Source organism: Apium graveolens, chromosome 8 (genome assembly GCF_009905375.1).
Source record: "Apium graveolens cultivar Ventura chromosome 8, ASM990537v1, whole genome shotgun sequence".
In the NCBI taxonomy this organism is placed as follows: domain Eukaryota; kingdom Viridiplantae; phylum Streptophyta; class Magnoliopsida; order Apiales; family Apiaceae; genus Apium; species Apium graveolens.
The window spans coordinates 187,928,009-187,946,425 of NC_133654.1; the positions used below are offsets into that span (position 1 = coordinate 187,928,009).

The following is an 18,417-nucleotide window of genomic DNA, read 5'->3' on the forward strand; positions in this document are numbered from 1 at the left end:
AACTTTGAAGCTCAAGGGAAAGCAGACTACTGCCTACTACAAGGATCCCAACATTCAGACACTTGATGAAGAAATTGCTAGAAGATTGTTTCTGAAATATAATTCAGGAAAGGATTTAGATAATCTCAAGGAGGAAGAAGATAGATTTAAACCTGAAAAGACAAATCTAAAGCCAAAAGCTTCTGTTGTAAAGAAACCTCCAAGGCCTAAGGAGAAAGGCATTGTGATCAAAGAGAAGATAATTTCTGAGGCATCAAAGCCCAAAACAAGATCACAATCTGAGATTGATCCTAAATGGAAAGTAAAGAAAAAGGTTGATGAACCTACAAAGTTTCAAAAGAGGAAAATACCTTCAGTTGTGATAGATCATGTCTATCAAACTACAATTCATGATGATGATACTCTGACTGAAGAAGATGTTTAAACTCTGAAAAGAAAAAAGATTTCTGAAGAATCAAAGACAACCTCTGACAAAGCTCAAGTTGTTCAGAGTGAAGAACGACAAGCAAAAGCAAAATCAAAAGCAAAAGCAGCAAGTTTTGATAAAGTCAAGAAGTCAACCTCTGACAGTGCTCAAGTTGATTTAGACAAAATGGAAGTAGCTGATAAAAAGAAACTTCTGCGGTAAAATGTCAAACCATCAGATCCAATGAAAAGCCAATTGTTGTCTGATTTTATGTGTATTGGGTTAAATACTAGAGAACCAAGAGACAGGGCTGGACTAGGTTCTGATGAAGCTAAAATCAAAACAGGACTTGAAGTTGCTACAAGAGATCTATTTTTACTAACTGACAAACCTCTGGAAGAAGTTACTCAGAAACACCTTAACAAGGTTATCTCTGTCCAAGTGGTACTGGATTCTCATGATAAGCACAACATCAAAGAAAATCTGATTCTATTTCTTGAAGATGGAAGGACATATTAGATGTCAGAATCAGATATACTAAACAAAACTCTGAAAGAACTTTAATTCTTTCATTACCTTTTAGAGGTAAAGTCTAATATTACCAGGAGATGGTCAAACTTCATATTGAAGACCATCAGAGATAAAGCAAGAATTTCTGGTTCAAGATTTACAGAATTCATTCCAAGTATTATTGAAGATGATGGAAGTGAAATTCCTATGAAGAAGGATTCTGCTAAGCTTGAGGTAATACTGAAAGAGAAATGTCTATGCTACAATGAAGACTCTTCTCATCCTAGGGTAATAAGACTAGACAATGGTTTAGAAAGAAACCACATCTCTCCTATAAGGACTGCAATCTATCAGATTGGGAGTCAGAATGAAGAGATGAAGCAAGTCAAGACTATACTCTCTCAGGTCCTGAGGATTAAAGAAGAAAAGTTGATATCACACTTTGTTAAGAATCATTATAGATTCAGATTGACTCAGTCAGATTGGTAAAAGCTACAAGGACGGTAAGTTATAGTTAGTTATTCAGATAAATTCTTTATGCATTTAAACTTAAATATTTTTGACATCATCAAATCTATTAACTTGTATATTTTGCATAATTTACAAGTTGGGGGAGATTGTTAGATATATTTGAGATGTCATGTCTAATATGTTTCATGTTTAGTTTTCAAATCTTAACAAACAGGAAATATCAGGACTTACGGGAATCAGTACTTATTGGAAGTCAGAACTTCATATCAGGACTTAAGGTCATATCAGAACTTAAGTATGGGTGGACTTACAGTTAAGGAAGGAAGCTGATTAACAGTAGAAGATCGTGACTAAAACAAAAGAAGATATGCATGGAAAGAATTAGAAGACTAAAAGATTTGTATAAGATATCTGATTTTTATATTTTAGGAGACATAATTATATTTCATATCAATTAGAAGTTATCTTGTAACTGTGTAGTATATAAACACAGACATAGGTTTATACTATATGTGTTATCATTATCGAGATACATTATTCATTGTAACCTAGCAGCTCTTAGTGATATTTGTTCATCACTGAGAGAGAACAGTTCCATTGTAATAGAATTTATTATATTGTATATATCTATTTACTGTTACTTGTGTTCAAGATCGATTTGATTGTAATAAAACTATATTAAACCCCCTTATACAGTGTTGTGTGACCTAACAATTCATTTCTTCTTCAAAAAAGATTAAACAAAAAATGGTCCATCAACTCGACCAAACTCAATTATTAACATCTAATAAGCATACGAGCTATTGTACTAACTCTAATTAATCAATAACAGGCCTAACAAACACTAACAAATACAAGCAATCATTCCTTTCCATTTTAAATCAAAAATTTGAATTAAAGGGGAAAAGATTTGGACCAAAAAATGACCAAAACCAAATAAAAACTCCATGGACACACATCATGCTTCTCTAATCAGTTAAACAACTAACAAACATCATTTAAATTGACAAAATCTCAGATTACTGAAGAAAATTAATACCTTTCATTTATAAGCAAAAATTCAAACTAAAAATAGGCCAACAACAAAAATAAAAATCAAGAAACTAACATGCATTAAACACCAATCCTTTACAAGGACTTATAATCTTATATCAACTAATTTAAGCACATAAAGCATGATTAAACATCACTATATATTTATCATCTCAAGAATCAAACCAAGCGTGAACTTAAAATTCAAAATTTTAACATGCAATTATAAATTACAACATGCATCAAGATATAGTTACATGCGTCCACAAAAAATATCAACTATTATTATCATCAAATGAGCAAAAAAACTCAACAATCAACTCAAATCCATATCATTCACTCACGAATCATGGAATGTAGTGGTGGCGTGCGGTGGGAACCCCAATCGCGGGTGTCTCCTCACCATCACCATCCCCATCCCCCTCATCCTTCTCTTTATTCCTCCATTAAAATTCAAGTTTCATAACAAAACCCAGTTTCCTAAAACTCACATATACATAATAACTTATATATAGATGAAAGAATGATCATTTAAATGAGAAAGATGGCGTATTTGTATGAATTTTTGGAAGAAAAAGAGAGAGATTAGAGAGAGAGCCGATAGAGATTTGAGAAAGAGAGAAGATGGAGTTCAGGAGAGAGTGAGAAAAAGAGAGAAAAGAGAATGAGATAAATGGGAAAAAGTGGAGGTGAGTGCAGGTTTTAGCCAAAAAAGTAAGGCCATAAAAGTAATTTGCTAAGTGTTGCATGCATTCTAGAATTTTCATTGATAAACAATATTGATTTTGAATTTGTAAAATATATAATTAATCAAAAATAGCTAAATAATTCAAATAATAAATTTTAAAATGTAGAAAATAAAATTATCACTCTACATTTACTTTTAAAATATTTTTTGAGCGTATAGATTATTTTATATGATTTTTGTAGGAATAGTTGTTAGTAATGTATAAAAATACTCTTAAAATTATTTAAAAATATAAAATACCAAACTAAATTCAATACATGATTTCTAAAAGTCCTAGAATAAATTTTAGTAATAACATAACAATAATCACAATTTAAAATTATTTTTATTATTTATAAAGAATTTTAAATGTAATAAAACCTAAATTTCACATAATTATTCACATTAAAATTATTCAGACACTACCGCTTATGAGGCAAGCAAAAATACAACAAGTAATCATGTAATTCACTTATAATACAAATTCCTTTCACAAGAAGCAATTAATTTCACATTTTTCTCATTTGATACTCATATAATCATTTCCCGCAATATTGATACGAGTAGAAAATACGTATCGACCAATTCCAATTCACTTCTCGATCAATACTAAATCATTTATCACTAAAGACTCGTCAACCATTAATATTATATAACTAGATATCCATTATCTAATTCACCCTAATTTTAAAAAAATCATCACATTCATTCACGTAATTCACATTTATTTACAAAAATAGACTTAATACAACACGCGAAATTTCTATTAGGGTGTTTGCCAACACTAGGTAAAATCATATAACTGCAGTCTCTGTGGGAACAAATTCTATTTTCAGATATATCAGTTGATATTACGTGCACTAGTGTGGGTTGACATTTCAATTAACCAATCATAACACTAAATTTTTATGCCAATTTTGTGTTTTTTTTATTTCATGTACGAAACTACCTAATCTAATTTTCAACCTCATAAAACCTTAAAAGATTTATTTAAAAAAATCATGCCCCACAAACTTGTTGACTCATTAATATTTCAATTTGAAAGATATTTTAAGATGCTAACCTGAAAATTAAATTACATATTATTTACTAAAATTACAACCAAGTAATTATTAGGGGAGGGGGGGCTGAATACAATTGCCAATTTTTGCATGTATGAAACTATTTTGGCGGTTTTATAAGATAAGAACAGAAAATTGCAAACTGAAAATTTAAAGAACACGAGATATAAAAATTTCAGGTGGATTCAATTTTCACATGAGATATCTATTAAAGAAATAATATGTGTAGAATGTAATTGTAATCTCATAGCTACTTTTACAGTGTTGATTGCATGAATAAAACACACATTGCGACACTTATTTTTATATAACCAAGTTACAAGTTTGCAAGACTATAAATGGAACAATAATCTAGGTCTTGAAAATATGCTTCTTGAATTTGGTTTCGATGTGACTCTTCAAACTAGATAGATTTGTCTTTGATAGTATGCTTTATATAATTATCCAACTTGCTTGTATGGAAATAAAATGTTTCTCCTTCTTTGATATTTCCCAAGTCAAAGTTTTTTTGTCTCGGCTTCAAAGTTCATTTGAGATTCCATGAACCCATAGCCTATGTTAAAATTATCATTGTGAAGTTATAGCCAATGGCTATTAGGTAGATTATCCATTCATTGAGTTTCTCCAGCATCCATTGTTTTGTATTTTCCTTAGCCGTTGATAGTCTTCAGAAGTTTATTCGTTGGTACTCACTTCACTTAAACAGGATTATATGACATGAAATATTTACAATCGACCACCCTGTTATATCTATCATTTTTAGTCAACATGATTTATACAAATTATACTATAAACTGTTACGTCCAACTCACATAAAATATGTTACAAAATCAATTATCCATTATTAAGCTTCATATTCAACAACTATTCTATAAAGATACTAGCCGTTGAATAGTTATAGAAAATGACTTTAAAAAAATACGCTAAGTGTTTAGTTATTACCCAAAATAAATAATTCATAGCAACACATAATGAACTTCTTTCAAAGATTTTTACCTTTTTTAAAATTAAATTTGAATGAATTGTCTTTATCAATATTTTCATTTTTTTTATAAAACTTGTGTTGCGCATACAAATTAAGGGGCATGTCATGGAATATCTTACAAAGTTTAAAGAAGATTTTCCAAAAAAAAACATTATCTCTGTCATGATTGTTGACTCATTGATATTAAACTTTTAATTGAATATGCGCAAGGAAATCTAATTATGCATTATTGATATTTATAAAGATTTGTTATATTTAAGTGAATCTAAATTATATTGACTAAACTTTTTACACTTTTTCCAATTTTGTCATTACTAATCCTCTATAAAAAGAAACATTCCCCGCGCTTACATTGCCTTGTAACAAGTTTCATTCTCCCATTAAACTAGTAATTCTCCATTGATGGATTCATCATCATCTTCTTTACCATCAGCCTCATTTGATCAGTCCCAACTACAACGAATTCATACTTACCTTTCTGTGCATATCAACCATATATGTATGAAAACCAACATATCTATCCCAGTACCACTCATCTGGGGAGCAACAAACACCCCAAACATAGCAACCCTAGCAAGTGAACAACAATCAAGTAATTTTCTTGATCGCATTCTTTTGAAAAATAATTTTGCAGATCCACTTCTTGTAATAGCCGGAAATTCTATTGTCATTGATTTACTACTTCACCATCTAATGGGCATAACCGGGGAGCCTATTGCCTCCCGAGCTTCCATAGAAAAGTTAACAGTTGTTGATAAGATGATTGGTGATTGTGCTATATGCATGGACGATTTTGGATGTGAGATCTGTAAAGAGATGCCATGCAAACATGTTTTTCATGGTAAATGCGTAGAGAAATGGTTGAATATTCATGGCACTTGTCCTGTATGTAGAGAAAAGATGCCTTTTGATCAAAATTGCGAGGAAGTAGACAAGAGCAGGGAGTTTAGATTAATTATTTCTTTTGATGAGAATTATTATGATATTGATGATATCGATGAGGAGGACGAGGGAGATATTAACTTTGATGATTTGTTAGATTTTGTGGAGTTAAATTATTAGAAGTTTGATGATAATTATTTTGTTTATCAATCAGATGACCCTAATGATTGGGCATAAATATTATAAGTTTTCTTTTCTCATCAAGTTGTTAATCTTAAATAGTAGATATTTCATGAAATGAGCAAAGGATATGTAATTTTTTTTTATTTTCTTTTACATAATATAAATGTATTTTTTTTGAATATGATTCCAGTGTTTGTAATCGTTCTCTTTGATTGTTAAAATTTCTAAAATGTCTGTTTAAATAACTAATCTAAAGGTTTATTAAGATAAAAATAATCCTAATAATGAAAATAAACCATATATTTTGAGCTTTTTCTAAGGTTCTAAAAATTGGTCGGTTTGACCCGATTTTGTTCCGGAAAAAATTTCGAAACTCGAAGAGTAGTCAGAATGAGTAATCAGATTAATAACCGGGTATCATTATTTTATTAATATTATCTCTCTGATATTTATTTTATTTTATTCAAATTTTTGTGTACTTGTACTAAAAGTTATATATATTTATAATTAAATAATATATACTTATATAGAGTACCAATAAAAAATAAAATTATCTAATCATTCTAACAATTTAATATCACTATAGAAATAATAGAATTTAGATAGTAGTTGCTTTTTAATAATTTTTGACAAAATTATCAAACATAAGTTTTAATAAGATTTCACGTATTATTCTTGTAAGAGTAATTGGCAGTTTGTAACCCACTTTTATTTTCATTTTTTTGCATATTCATTTGAGGGCTTATTATTTTGTATCAGTTTGTAATCTGATACATAAGCCCTCAAATGAATATTCAAATAATATTCATTAATAAAATAAGGTTATCGAATAAACCTTATTTGATTCATAGTTTTTAAAAACTATTCATATATATATATAAATATATATATTATACTCGGGAGCATCGACTCCCGGTTTTAGAAAAAAGTTCACCTTTGGGTCCCCTATACTAAGGGTATATGCAAATTACCGCTTATCTCTAGCATAGGTATTATCAACTGAATCAACAGATATATGTATCAAGAATACGAGACAGGCATGCATATATACCATATCACATGCTACAATATATCGCAAGAATTTGCTAATTAACCAACATGCAACTATCACAAGATAATGCATATACAAATGTATACATCACAACAACAGTATAACGGGTAGAAAACTTGCCTGAGCGACTGGGGGTTATAAATGGCTTGGGACGAGTCTGGTAACCTATTAACAACATATAAGTTGGAATTAAACCAAAGTCACTTATAAATCTATACTTACTGATTTGAATATTTTATTTGAGGGCAGTTTGAATATTCATTTGAGGGCTTATTATTGTGACTTAGTTTTTATTCTCATGCATCAGATTTTATGATCAGTGTTTACAGATTATTTTATTCTCATATAAGCTGTTCTTTAATTGAAATACATTAAATGTTGATTGCTATCTGATGTAGATCTTTATACTCTAATAGTGATTTGAATGTTCTATAATTATTCAATCCCATGAGGATATATGTGCTAGATGCTGACATAGTAGTCTTTAACACACTAGAAATCCCATGTTTGAATTAGTTGTTTATGTGAAAACTCATTAACACAAGCAAATTCTGATTTTGAGCTTAGTCAAGTTTACTTTGTGTATCTTATTACTAAGTCACAAACTAGATTTTTATTTCTTATCTGTCAAATTCTGATGTCAATAAATCTTAAGGATGAATCTAAATGCTGATAAAGCCTCACTTATCTGAAGAAAAGAAAAGAAAAGAATAATAAAAGTCAGGTACTCATTAATCAAACTGATTTTGATTATGCAAGTGCTATTTTAAGCTTTATTGGGGATAGGATGACAGAAGATAGGAATACAGTTTACTTTGCTAGATTATTTCAACCTATTTATAGTTTTTGTTGTACTGATAAGCCCCAATTAGCTAGTGAATTAATTCCACCATTTAGACTTGCTAAAAGAGCTTTTAATGACTTATTATCTACTGATAATAAGAAGGTTGTGTTGAGACCCCTTCAAATTCCTATATCAGTCAAACAAGCCTTAATAAACTATGATCCAGTTACATACACTACACTATACCCTGATGTCCAACCATCTGAACCTCACCCCTCAGCACCCACCACCACTAAACAAGCACCTCAAGCTTCTCAACCACAACCAAAATCTACCATCAGGACATCTTTCAAACCATCAACTCAATCATCTCAACCTGAATCATCAGCACATACAATCAGACCTTCATCTTCTAGGCCAAAGAGGACAAAGTCTGCTCCTCAACCTCCACAAAAGAGAAGGAAGATGATTCTCAGGGATGAATCTGACAGTGAAAATGAAGCACAGGTTCATGCTTCAGAACCTGTGACAGTTGAAGCTGAGAATGTTACTTCTCAGAAAGAAACTGCAGCTCAAAGTTCTGATACTTTGAAGAGTAAATCTGTAAGCTCTGATGCTGCAACAGCAACTCCTTCATTGGCAAGGAGATTGAAGAAAATGAGGGCAAAGAGGTATAATGATAAATCTCCATCTGAAGATACTGTAGAAGCTGAGAAAGGGGATCGGGAATCTCTGATCTCAAAAGAGCCAATTATAATTGAATCTCTGCCACCTCCAGATAAAGACCACGATACTGTTCCTGAAATAGTGGTTACACCTCTAGTCTCTCCTCTTCATGAAGATATTACAGTTGAAGATTCAGGCTTAAGTCCTGAAATTGACATTCATAGGCTGCACACTACTTCTATTCTGTATTTGGAAGCTCCACCAACAGCAACTCAGCAATCTTCAACTCATTCTCCTATCTTAAATACTGATGTTGAGATACCATCCATACCATCTACACCAAATCTGGAGATAAATTCTGATGCTCAGAATTTAAATGAAGTTATTCCTGAATCTCCAGTTGCCTCACACACTGTTGTTCTGTCAGAACATAATGAATCTTCCTCAAGTTCTGAAGACAGTGTTTCTGTTGAGACTCCAGCTCCCATTATGGGCAAGGAAGCATTGGTAAAGAAATTTGTTGAACAGGATGCACCTATTCCTTGGGAGGATACTCACAGAGGTGTGGAGTGGACCAAGAAGTGGAATGATTCTGAATACATTACAAGCTCTAACATTCTGATAGAGCATGTGTCAAAAGCTGATGAGTTATTGTCAAATTTTGATTTCAAGACACAGCTCAAGATCACTGCTCTCTCTTCCAAGCATCTTCAAGGTCTTCACTCTCAAACTCAAGAAAAGGTTGATAAGCTTCTAGAAAAAGCTGATAAGCTAGAAATGGAGACCAAGCTTGACAAAAAGAGGTTTATCAGACCTATTTCTGAAAAGGTAGAAGCAATTGAGAAAACTCAAGAGAAGAAACAGGCCCAAAATTCTGAGATTCTGGCAAATCAAGCTTCTCAACAGGATCAATTGAATGAAATTCAAACTTCAATAGAACTTCTTCTCTCACTCCTACTATCAGATGATGCCAAAAAGGGGGAGAAGATAGTTAAGTCCAAATGCTCAGATGATCAAATACTGAAGAAGACAGATGATGAAACTGATGACCATGAAAACCCTGTGTCAAGCTCAGAGTAAGCAAAGCAGCAAAGTGAAAGTAAATTCTGATGCAAGCAGATCTTCTATTCAAAAGAAGACAAGTTCTGAAGCTGCTCAAACTGAAAATCTAATAGCAAGTACTGAAATTCAAAGATCAAGTTCTGATGAGCAAAGTCTGACAAAGCCTGATGTTCTGATACAAGGTGGAAGTCAGGATTCTCAAAAGTTCATGCAAACTTTGAAGCTCAAGGGAAAGCAGACTACTGTCTACTACAAGGATCCCAAGATTCAGACACTTGATGAAGAAATTGCTAGAAGATTGTTTCTGAAACATAATCCAGGAAAGGATTTAGATAATCTCAAGGAGGAAGAAGCTAGATTTAAACCTGAAAAGACAAATCTAAAGCCAAAAGCTTCTGTTGCAAAGAAACCTCCAAGGCCTAAGGAGAAAGGCATTGTGATCAAAGAGAAGACAATTTCTGAGGCATCAAAGCCCAAAACAAGATCACAATCTGAGATTGATCCTAAATGGAAAGGAAAGAAAAAGGTTGATGAACCTATAAAGTTTCAAAAGAGGAAAATACCTTCAGTTATGATAGATCATGTCTATCAAACTACAATTCATGATGATGATACTCTGACTGAAGAAGATGTTTAAACTCTGAAAAGAAAAAAGATTTCTGAAGAATCAAAGACAACCTCTGACAAAGCTCAAGTTGTTCAGAGTGAAGAACGACAAGCAAAAGCAAAAGCAAAAGCAGCAAGTTTTGATAAAGTCAAGAAGTCAACCTCTGACAGTGCTCAAGTTGATTTAGACAAAATGGAAGTAGCTGATAAAAAGAAACTTCTGCGGTAAAATGTCAAACCATCAGATCCAATGAAAAGCCAATTGTTGTCTGATTTCATGTGTATTGGGTTAAATACTAGAGAACCAAGAGACAGGGCTGGACTAGGTTCTGATGAAGCTAAAATCAAAACAGGACTTGAAGTTGCTACAAGAGATCTATTTTTACTAACTGACAAACCTCTTGAAGAAGTTACTCAGAAACACCTTAACAAGGTTATCTCTGTCCAAGTGGTACTGGATGCTCATGATAAGCACAACATCAAAGAAAATCTGATTCTATTTCTTGAAGATGGAAGGACATATTAGATGTCAGAATCAGATGTACTAAACAAAACTCTGAAAGAACTTCAATTCTTTCATTACCTTTTAGAGGTAAAGTCTAATATTACCAGGAGATGGTCAAACTTCATATTGAAGACCATCAGAGATAAAGCAAGAATTTATGGTTCAAGATTTACAGAATTCATTCCAAGTATTGTTGAAGATGATGAAAGTGAAATTCCTATGAAGAAGGATTCTGCTAAGCTTGAGGTAATACTGAAAGAGAAATGTCTATGCTACAATGAAGACTCTTCTCATCCTAGGGTAATAAGACTAGACAATGGTTTAAAAAGAAACCACATCTCTCCTATAAGGACTGCAATCTATCAGATTGGGAGTCAGAATGAAGAGATGAAGCAAGTCAAGACTACACTCTCTCAGGTCCTGAGGATTAAAGAAGAAAAGTTGATATCATACTTTGTTAAGAATCATTATAGATTCAGATTGACTCAGTGAGATTGGTAAAAGCTACAAGGACGGTAAGTTGTAGTTAGTTATTCAGATAAATTCTTTATGCATTTAAACTTAAATATTTTTGACATCATCAAATCTATTAACTTGTATATTTTGCATAATTTACAAGTTGGGGGAGATTGTTAGATATATTTGAGATGTCATGTCTAATATATTTCATGTTTAGTTTTCAAATCTTAACAAACAGGAAATATCAGGACTTACGGGAATCAGTACTTATTGGAAGTCAGAACTTCATATCAGGACTTAAGGTCATATCAGAACTTAAGTACGGGTGGACTTACAGTTAAGGAAGGAAGCTGATTAACAGTAGAAGATCGTGACTAAAACAAAAGAAGATATGCATGGAAAGAATTAGAAGACTGGAAGACTTGTATAAGATATCTGATTGATATATTTTAGGAGACATAATTATATTTCATATCAATTAGAAGTTATCTTTTAACTGTGTAGTATATAAACACAGACATAGGTTTATACTATATGTGTTATCATTATCGAGATACATTATTCATTGTAACCTAGCAGCTCTTAGTGATATTTGTTCATCACTGAGAGAGAACAGTTCCATTATAACAGAATTTATTATATTGTATATATCTATTTACTGTTACTTGTGTTCAAGATCGATTTGATTGTAATAAAACTATATTAAACCCCCTTCTACAGTGTTGTGTGACCTAACAATTCATTTCTTCTTCAAAAAAGATTGAACAAAAAATGGTCCATCAACTCGACCAAACTCAATTATTAACATCTAATAAGCATACGAGCTATTGTACTAACTCTAATTAATCAATAACAGGCCTAACAAACACTAACTAATACAAGCAATCATTCCTTTCCATTTTAAATCAAAAATTTCAATTAAAGGGGAAAAGATTTGGACCAAAAAATGACCAAAACCAAATAAAAACTCCATGGACACACATCATGCTACTCTAATCAGTTAAACAACTAACAAACATCATTTAAATTGACAAAATCTCATATTACTGAAGAAAATTTATACCTTTCATTTATAAGCAAAAATTCAAACTAAAAATAGGCCAACAACAAAAATAAAAATAAAGAAACTAACATGCATTAAACACCAATGCTTTACAAGGACTTATAATCTTATATCAACTAATTTAAGCACATAAAGCATGATTAAATATCACTATATATTTATCATCTCAAGAATCAAACCAAGCGTGAACTTAAAATTCAAATTTTTAACATGCAATTATAAATTACAACATGCATCAAGATATAGTTACATGCGTCCACAAAAAAATATCAACTATTATTATCATCAAATGAGCAAAAAAACTCAACAATCAACTCAAATCCATATCATTCACTCACGAATCATGGCAGGTAGTGGTGGCGTGCGGTGGGAACCCCAATCGCGGGTGTCTCCTTACCATCACCATCCCCATCCCCATCATCCTTCTCTTTATTCCTCCATTAAAATTCAAGTTTCATAACAAAACCCAGTTTCCTAAAACTCACATATACATAATAACTTATATATAGATGAAAGAATGATCATTTAAATGAGAAAGATGGCATGTTTGTATGAATTTTTGGAAGAAAAAGAGAGAGATTAGAGAGAGAGCCGATAGAGATTTGAGAAAGAGAGAAGATGGAGTTCAGGAGAGAGTGACAAAAAGAGAGAAAAGAGAATGAGATAAATGGGAGAAAGTGGAGGTGAGTGCAGGTTTTAGCCAAAAAAGTAAGGCCATAAAAGTAATTTGCTAAGTGTTGCATGCATTCTAGAATTTTCATTGATAAACAATATTGATTTTGAATTTGTAAAATATATAATTAATCGAAAATAGCTAAATAATTCAAATAATAAATTTTAAAATGTAGAAAATAAAATTATCACTCTACATTTACTTTTAAAATGTTTTTTGAGCGTATAGATTATTTTATATGATTTTTGTAGGAATAGTTGTTAGTAATGCATAAAAATACTCTTAAAATTATTTAAAAATATAAAATACCAAACTAAATTCAATACATGATTTCTTAAATCCTAGAATAAATTTTAGTAATAACATAAAAATAATCACAATTTAAAATTATTTTTATTATTTATAGAGAATTTTAAATGTAATAAAAGCTAAAATTTCACATAATTATTCACATTAAAATTATTCAGACACTACCGCTTATGAGGCAAGCAAAAATACAACAAGTAATCATGTAATTCACTTATAATACAAATTCCTTTCACAAGAAGCAATTAATTTCACATTTTTCTCATTTGATACTCATATAATCATTTCCCGCAATATTGATACGAGTAGAAAATACGTATCGACCAATTCCAATTCACTTCTCGATCAATACTAAATCAATTATCACTAAAGACTCGTCAACCATTAATATTATATAACTAGATATCCATTATCTAATTCACCCTAATTTTAAAAAAATCATCACATTCATTCACGTAATTCACATTTATTTACAAAAATAGACTTAATACAACACGCGAAATTTCTATTAGGGTGTTTGCCAACACTAGGTAAAATCATATAACTGCAGTCTTTGTGGGAACAAATTCTATTTTCAGATATATCAGTTGATATTACGTGCACCAGTGTGGGTTGACATTTCAATTAACCAATCATAACACTAAATTTTTATGCCATTTTTGTGTTCTTTTTATTTCATGTACGAAACTACCTAATCTAATTTTCAACCTCATAAAACCTTAAAAGATTTATTTAAAAAAATCATGCCCCACAAATTTGTTGACTCATTAATATTTCAATTTGAAAGATATTTTAAGATGCTAACCTGAAAATTACATTACATGTTATTTACTAAAATTACAACCAAGTAATTATTAGGGGAGGGGGGGCTGAATACAATTGCCAATTTTTGCATGTATGAAACTATTTTGGAGGTTTTATAAGATAAGAACAGAAAATTGCAAACTGAAAATTTAAAGAACACGAGATATAAAAATTTCAGGTGGATTCAATTTTCACATGAGATATCTATTAAAGAAATAATATGTGTAGAATGTAATTGTAATCTCATAGCTACTTTTACAGTGTTGATTGCATGAATAAAACACACATTGCGACACTTATTTTTATATAACCAAGTTACAAGTTTGCAAGACTATAAATGGAACAATAATCTAGGTCTTGAAAATATGCTTCTTGAATTTGGTTTCGATGTGACTCTTTAAACTAGATAGATTTGTCTTTGATAGTATGCTTTATATAATTATCCAACTTGCTTGTATGGAAATAAAATGTTTCTCCTTCTTTGATATTTCCCAAGTCAAAGTTTTTTTGTCTCGGCTTCAAAGTTCATTTGAGATTCCATGAACCCATAGGCTATGTTAAAATTATCATTGTGAAATTATAGCCAATGGCTATTAGGTAGATTATCCATTCATTGAGTTTCTCCAGCATCCATTGTTTTGTATTTTCCTTAGCCGTTGATAGTCTTCAGAAGTTTATTCGTTGGTACTCACTTCACTTAAACATGATTATATGACATGAAATATTTACAATCGACCACCCTGTTATATCTATCATTTTTAGTCAACATGATTTATACAAATTATACTATAAACTGTTACGTCCAACTCACATAAAATATGTTACAAAATCAATTATCCATTATTAAGCTTCATATTCAACAACTATTCTATAAAGATACTAGCCGTTGAATAGTTATAGAAAATGACTTTAAAAAAATACGCTAAGTGTTTAGTTATTACCCAAAATAAATAATTCATAGCAACACATAATGAACTTCTTTCAAAGATTTTTAACTTTTTTAAAATTAAATTTGAATGAATTGTCTTTATCAATATTTTCATTTTTTTTATAAAACTTGTGTTACGCATACAAATTAAGGGGCATGTCATGGAATATCTTACAAAGTTTAAAGAAGATTTTCCAAAAAAAACATTATCTCTGTCATGATTGTTGACTCATTGATATTAAACTTTTAATTGAATATGCGCAAGGAAATCTAATTATGCATTATTGATATTTATAAAGATTTGTTATATTTAAGTGAATCTAAATTATATTGACTAAAGTTTTTACACTTTTTCCAATTTTGTCATTACTAATCCTCTATAAAAAGAAACATTCCCCGCGTTTACATTGCCTTGTAACAAGTTTCATTCTCCCATTAAACTAGTAATTCTCCATTTATGGATTCATCATCATCTTCTTTACCATCAGCCTCATTTGATCAGTCCCAACTAGAACGAATTCATACTTACCTTTCTGTGCATATCAACCATATATGTATGAAAACCAACATATATATCCCAGTACCACTCATCTGGGGAGCAACAAACACCCCAAACATAGCAACCCTAACAAGTGAACAACAATCAAGTAATTTTCTTGATCGCATTCTTTTGAAAAATAATTTTGCAGATCCACTTCTTGTAATAGCCGGAAATTCTATTGTCATTGATTTACTACTTCACCATCTAATGGGCATAACCGGGGAGCCTATTGCCTCCCGAGCTTCCATAGAAAAGTTAACAGTTGTTGATAAGATGATTGGTGATTGTGCTATATGCATGGACGATTTTGGATGTGAGATCTGTAAAGAGATGCCATGCAAACATGTTTTTCATGGTAAATGCGTAGAGAAATGGTTGAATATTCATGGCACTTGTCCTGTATGTAGAGAAAAGATGCCTTTTGATCAAAATTGCGAGGAAGTAGACAAGAGCAGGGAGTTTAGATTAATTATTTCTTTTGATGAGAATTATTATGATATTGATGATATCGATGAGGAGGACGAGGGAGATATTAACTTTGATGATTTGTTAGATTTTGTGGAGTTAAATTATTAGAAGTTTGATGATAATTATTTTGTTTATCAATCAGATGACCCTAATGATTGGGCATAAATATTATAAGTTTTCTTTTCTCATCAAGTTGTTAATCTTAAATAGTAGATATTTCATGAAATGAGCAAAGGATCTGTAATTTTTTTTTATTTTCTTTTACATAATATAAATGTATTTTTTTTGAATATGATTCCAGTATTTGTAATCGTTGTCTTTGATTGTTAAAATTTCTAAAATGTCTGTTTAAATAACTAATCTAAAGGTTTATTAAGATAAAAATAATCCTAATAATGAAAATAAACCATATATTTTGAGCTTTTTCTAAGGTTCTAAAAATTGGTCGGTTTGACCCGATTTTGTTCCGGAAAAAAATTTCGAAACTCGAAGAGTAGTCAGAATGAGTAATCAGATTAATAACCGGGTATCATTATTTTATTAATATTATCTCTCTGATATTTATTTTATTTTATTCAAATTTTTGTGTACTTGTACTAAAAGTTATATATATTTATGATTAAATAATATATAGTTATACAAAGTACCAATAAAAAATAAAATTATCTAATCATTCTAACAATTTAATATCACTATAGAAATAATAGAATTTAAGTAGTAGTTGCTTTTTAATAATTTTTGACAAAATTATCAAACATAAGTTTTAATAAGATTTCACGTATTATTCTTGTAAGAGTAATTGGCAGTTTGTAACCCACTTTTATTTTCATTTTTGCATATTCATTTGAGGGCTTATTATTTTGTATCAGTTTGTAATCTGATACATAAGCCCTCAAATGAATATTCAAATAATATTCATTAATAAAATAAGGTTATCGAATAAACCTTATTTGATTCATAGTTTTTAAAAACTATTCATATATATATAAATATATATATATATATATATATTATACTCGGGAGCATCGACTCCCGGTTTTAGAAAAAAGTTCACCTTTGGGTCCCCTATACTAAGGGTATATGCAAATTACCGCTTATCTCTAGCATAGGTATTATCAACTGAATCAACAGATATATGTATCAAGAATACGAGACAGGCATGCATATATACCATATCACATGCTACAATATATCGTAAGAATTTGCTAATTAACCAACATGCAACTATCACAAGATAATGCATATACAAATGTATATATCACAACAACAGTATAACGGATAGAAAACTTGCCTGAGCGACTGGGGGTTATAAATGGATTGGGACGAGTCTGGTAATCTATAAACAACATATAAGTTGGAATTAAACCAAAGTCACTTATAAATCTATACTTACTGATTTGAATATTTTATTTGAGGGCAGTTTGAATATTCATTTGAGGGCTTATTATTGTGACTTAGTTTTTAATCTCATGCATCAGATTTTATGATCAGTGTTTACAGATTATTTTATTCTCATATAAGCTGTGCTTTAATTGAAATACATTAAATGTTGATTGCTATCTGATGTGGATCTTTATACTCTCATAGTGATTTGAATGTTCTATGATTATTCAATCCCATGAGGATATATGTGCTAGATGCTGACATAGTAGTCTTTAACACACTAGAAATCCCATGTTTGAATTAGTTGTTTATGTGGAAACTCATTAACACAAGCAAATTCTGATTTTGAGCTTAGTCAAGTTTACTTTGTGTATCTTATTAGTAAGTCACAAACTAGATTTTTATTTCTTATCTGTCAAATTCTGATGTCAATAAATCTTAAGGATGAATCTAAATGCTGATAAAGCCTCACTTATCTGAAGAAAAGAAAAGAAAAGAATAATAAAAGTCAGGTACTCATTAATCAAACTGATTTTGATTATGCAAGTGCTATTTTAGGCTTTATTGGGGATAGGATGACAGAAGATAGGAATACAGTTTACTTTGCTAGATTCTGTCAACCTATTTATAGTTTTTGTTGTACTGATAAGCGCCAATTAGCTAGTGAATTAATTCCACCATTTAGACTTGCTAAAAGAGCTTTTAATGACTTATTATCTACTGATAATAAGAAGGTTGTGTTGAGACCCCTTCAAATTCCTATACCAGTCAAACAAGCCTTAATAAACTATGATCCAGTTACATACACTACACTATACCCTGATGTCCAACCATCTGAACCTCACCCCTCAGCACCCACCA

General features: G+C 30.7%; 2 protein-coding genes across 2 annotated transcripts; both read left to right on the plus strand.

Annotated features, from left to right (window-relative positions):
* Positions 1-5,594: 5,594 nt before the first annotated feature.
* On the plus strand, positions 5,595-6,254 carry LOC141680212 (E3 ubiquitin-protein ligase MPSR1-like). The gene has a single exon (XM_074486501.1). It carries the CDS (start codon positions 5,595-5,597, stop codon positions 6,252-6,254), a length of 660 nt encoding a protein of 219 aa, XP_074342602.1.
* Positions 6,255-13,120: 6,866 nt separating this feature from the next.
* On the plus strand, positions 13,121-16,281 carry LOC141680213 (E3 ubiquitin-protein ligase MPSR1-like). Its single transcript, XM_074486502.1, has 2 exons — positions 13,121-13,136; positions 15,854-16,281. The coding sequence occupies exons 1-2, from the start codon at positions 13,121-13,123 to the stop codon at positions 16,279-16,281; spliced, it is 444 nt and encodes a 147-aa protein (XP_074342603.1).
* Positions 16,282-18,417: the final 2,136 nt, after the last annotated feature.

Excerpts from the sequence above, each read along its gene's own strand:
- LOC141680212 (XM_074486501.1), top strand. The coding sequence starts at position 5,595 with ATGGATTCATCATCATCTTCTTTACCATCAGCCTCATTTGATCAGTCC.